Source organism: Bidens hawaiensis, unplaced genomic scaffold (assembly GCF_021521415.1).
Source record: "Bidens hawaiensis isolate Kalapana, Puna unplaced genomic scaffold, B.hawaiensis_p1.1 tig00001960_1, whole genome shotgun sequence".
Lineage (NCBI taxonomy): Eukaryota > Viridiplantae > Streptophyta > Magnoliopsida > Asterales > Asteraceae > Bidens > Bidens hawaiensis.
In genome coordinates this window covers 2,899,171-2,903,463 of record NW_027491108.1, presented here as the reverse complement: position 1 = coordinate 2,903,463, position 4,293 = coordinate 2,899,171, and the positions used below count along the sequence as shown (strand labels likewise).

At 36.6% G+C, this 4,293-nt stretch overlaps 1 protein-coding gene across 1 annotated transcript; it reads right to left on the bottom strand.

The window, feature by feature from the left end:
• Nucleotides 1-497: 497 nt before the first annotated feature.
• Nucleotides 498-3,514, bottom strand: LOC143600943 (L-ascorbate oxidase homolog). The gene is made up of 5 exons (XM_077078481.1): nt 3,141-3,514; nt 2,962-3,064; nt 1,626-2,337; nt 971-1,049; nt 498-883 (listed from the first exon to the last, which is right to left on the bottom strand). Exons 1-5 carry the CDS (start codon nt 3,423-3,425, stop codon nt 665-667), a joined length of 1,398 nt encoding a protein of 465 aa, XP_076934596.1. The 5' UTR covers nt 3,426-3,514; the 3' UTR covers nt 498-664.
• Between the last annotated feature and the right edge of the window lie 779 nt (nt 3,515-4,293).

Genomic DNA, 4,293 nt, shown 5'->3' with positions numbered 1-4,293 from the left:
TTGTGTTGTCTTTGATGACTATGAGCTAGAAAGTGGTTCTAATTATAATTTTTACTTGATGGGATTAATAAGGGAGTAATGTAGAGGAATTAATTAAAGAAGGTAATCAGGCTACATGACTTTGTTTGGCTCAAAATTTTACGACTTACATATCGTTGATGTTGTACGTTGAGTTGTCAATGTTATGGGTAAGTCGGCACCCGGCAATGAAACATGAAAAGAGCTGTGAGTGGTGTACCACACACCCACGACGTATAATACACTGAGTTCAAGGTCTATACGCTCAAAGGATTATGTATATATTGTTGTATGCGCCGGTTGAACATGAAAGGAGCATACTATACGCAGAGTGGCATAACACAACCAAAAAATAAATAAATAAATAAATAAATAAAAACGCGTGCAGTATTTATACTAAATCTGAATGCCCATCTAAGATATCTTCAGTTTCAAACTTTTTGCCAAGTTCGGATTATTTGCCTAGACCATGGAAGAATTCATAATAATATCTTGCACAAGTTCATTGATACATAAATAAAACATTAAGGCAATTACAATTTATAGAATTACAAACCTAAATAATGATATCAAGAAAATTTATCGAAAATCTCAAATATAGAACCAGTCACCCTTTCGTGACGATTCATACTCCGTGCCCCAATGTTTATAAGGGCCTATTCTTGCGGCCAGTTGCTCGTCCGCAAGCACTAGTAATAGCATTCTTCGGAATCGGGTACTCATCTCTCCACGAATTTACTGGAGAATAAACCCGAAGGTAAAATTGTTGACCTAAGTATTGTCGAGTCCAATTTTGAGATCGTATATTCCACATCCCCACATTGTCTAATGGTACATACAATGCGGTCCATGATTTCGGATATACCTATATGATTATAACACAAAAATCATTTTATTAAAAACTTCTGGTTTAGTTGTATTATAAAAAGCGATTTATAAAAATATATGGTACCTGGACAGTAGATCGAGAAATACCGTCTCTTAAATTGTAACTTGTTCGACTAGCAGCGGACCACTGCCCTCCATCCATCCTATATATTTAACCGAATGTTTAGTAAGGATTGCAATTAACAACACAACACGAAAATAATGAGGTTTTGGCTTTATCAATTCAAGCCCGTATAATAAACACGTCATGTTTGAGTTGTCATGCTTAACTAAACAGATCATGTTCAATTGACTGGCTTAGCCTGTTTAATTCGACAGGTTGTGTTCGAGTTGACAAGTTTAACCCGTTTAATTCAGCAGGTCAACCTGTAACCTGTTTAATAAACGGGTCATGTTCAACGTGACCTGTTTAACCAAGTGGATCGTGTTCAGTTGACTAGCGTAACCCGTTTAGTTAAACAGGTAAAGGAACTAACCCATTTAATAAACGGGCCATGCTCGAGTTGACCTATGTAACCAAAATACCAAGCAAATCGTGTTTCGGTTGACATTTTTAACCCGTTAATTAGATACATCGACCCACTACCCTGTTTAACCCATTTATTACAACCCAATTAGCATATTTACAACTTGTTTACAACCCATCAACCCAACTGACATTAAAAGAAATATGAGCCATGTTCGGGTCAAACAGTACAGCCCGTGAAATTTGAGCTTACCCAACGACAAAGAAGAAGTGTCCATCAATATGCCAAGACTGCACGGTATCCTCCGAATTCTCAAACACAATCTCAGCAAACCCTCTGAAATCAGCAGCCATAACTGAAGTCTGAAGATACCCGCCGCCGCCAGTGGGACTATCAGGAATCGACCCAAGCGAAAACACGCCCGAAATCTTAAAATAATCCGCAATCTTTAAAGGCGTATCCGCTGGTATAAACGACACACTGTTAACCGCATACCGCTGCTTCCCATTAATAACCGGGGCCGAGTTAGCAAGCCTAATAGTCCGAGTAAAGTTGACCATCCCGTAATGGTACGAACCTTGCGGGTTGGGCCTGGGACCACTTGCAGTCAAGTTTTGTCTAACTGATCGCGCTTGGTTTAAAGACCAGTTAATTTGGATAGTGGGCCCACCGGGTGGTGGGGCCGGGAAAGTTCCTGGGGAGTTGGAGTAATGTAGAATGGAGGTTGCGGTGAGGACTTGCGAGGTGAATCGGGTTGAGACGACAATGTAATAATTTTCTGGTGGTTGATCGGCTGTTACTAAAACGGAGTATGACTGGCCGAGATGAATGTCGAGTGAGGAGTAAGTGTTTTGAAGAGTGTGAGTTCCTTCAGCTTCTACAAGCAGCATTTTATGGCCCTGGATTCTGAAATTGATTGATGTTGTTAGCCCCACGTTTGAGATTCTGAATCTGTAAGTTTTCCCTGAAATGGAAATTTCAAAATTAATCGGGTTTCAAGTCGCATAACCGAACCATATGACTCTTTAAACTTTAGCTGAACAAACGATCGAACATGAATATATTAAAATAAAGGAGTTTCCTTGTTAGTGTGCGTTCGTTAAGAAAATGATCGTGTTCGTTTATGTTTGTTTGTGAATAGTAGAAATGGATGGTTCACAAACGTAGACAAACACAAACACCAACTAAAGTAAATGTAAGCATCGATCTGCTGTAGACCTAGAACTTAAAAATGAATAAAACCGGATAAAATTGAAATTTGTTATATTTTAATTTAATATACCATCATAACCAGACTAAATTGTTATGGGCCTAAAAATTTCATAAAACCGAATAAAACTGTAATGCGTGATACTTTAAATTTATAAAACTAGACTAAATTTTTATAAGCCTAAGGCTAAAACAGTTTATGAACAAACGCAAATGAACGAACTTAAACGAGTGTAAACTAAACATAAATGAACATAAACGAATGTTCACAAATATAAATGAGCAACAAGAAGACATGTTGGTTTTAACTGCACGAACAGAAAATTTTGTTGGTTTTAACTAACCTGAACACTCGGTTCGTTTACAGGAAGATGATTACCTTGATCAACGTTGAATGTATATCCGTTCGATCCACGGCCATTGATGAGAAGACCATCAGGAAACGGAAGATCACGGCCACCGTCTAAGATCGCTTTCAAATCCTAAACAATTCAACATACAAAACTGAAGTTAAAACAACGTGTTGGTATGATATAATAACAATAACAAGGTACTTACGGTATGATTTTGCTTGAACCAGTCACCCGCGAGAATGGTGTAGTCTCCAGCGGGTGGAGGAAATGGGACAGGGATCATGGGACGGCTGGAGATGGTAATGCCACCATAACCCCGGCAGCCCGCTGAAATGCAAGTGACGGGAAGTAGAAGAAGCTTCCGATTTGATCCTTGAACTGAAGAATGTATGTGAAGTTTTGACCAGGTGGAATGGGACAATTCGTGCCGTAAACTCCATCTTGCCATGAGTTTCTTCTTTGTTGTATCCCGTTCCTGATTCATCATCATGTAGTTTCTTTACATTGACTCGCTAAAAGTTAAATCGAGACCAGCTTAAACAAGCTTGTGGCATAAAATAAGTTTGTTTGTGAATGAGCTTGAGCTGATCTCTCGAACCAGCTCATGAGCCTAAACGAGGTTATTAATTTATTACTTATATGATTTTAATTAATTCAAAAATACATTTATGATTTATCTAAATAAAATTTATTAAAATATTAAAAATTTAAGAGAATGTTTGTATAAAAATTTGTAATTTGTAAATATAATATCTAAGAATACTTATTAAAAATGTATATAAATTATCAATCATTAAATAATAAATAAGTATAAATCACAGCGTTCACTTGTTCCGTTTACTTTTTTTTTCATTTAATAAATAACTTTGTCTCCCGTTCTATTTCTTAATTCCTAAATTTTTATTCGTAACAGTTACTTTTTCCGTTTCTTTGATTTTCTGTTTCTCTTTGTTAATTTTTGAATCTTTATTACCAACTATTTAATATTTAATTTATTATTGTTTTTCCATACATTGATGTCTAGCTAGTAACTAATAAACGAGGCCAGTCCAAGTCGCTACAAGATTCAAAAACTACAATCTCTAGATTTAAAAACAGAGCTCAAAACAAACCACAAGCCGAGCTCGGACTTTTGTAAGTTAAGCAAGCTAGTAACCTCAGGCTCGGATTTCAAAATTTAAAACCAAACACAAACAAAAAGTTGACAAGAACTAACCAGGTCATAAGGAATGGTTCATCCAAACTAGTGTATATACTAACAATAATATTATCATTAGTCACTGAATCAATTTGAGGCCCTGGAAACTGACCATTGATCAATATCCCCTGTAACCAAAGTGTACATATTCAAAATCTAA

Bases quoted from the DNA above. Each gene is read 5' to 3' on its own strand.
- LOC143600943 (XM_077078481.1), bottom strand. From the start codon at position 3,425: ATGATGATGAATCAGGAACGGGATACAACAAAGAAGAAACTCATGGCA. The intron at 3,065-3,140 runs GTAAGTACCTTG...TGAATTGTTTAG, and splicing joins GGTTCAAGCAAAATCATACC to GATTTGAAAGCGATCTTAGA. The intron at 1,050-1,625 runs GTAAGCTCAAAT...TTAAATATATAG, and splicing joins CACTTCTTCTTTGTCGTTGG to GATGGATGGAGGGCAGTGGT.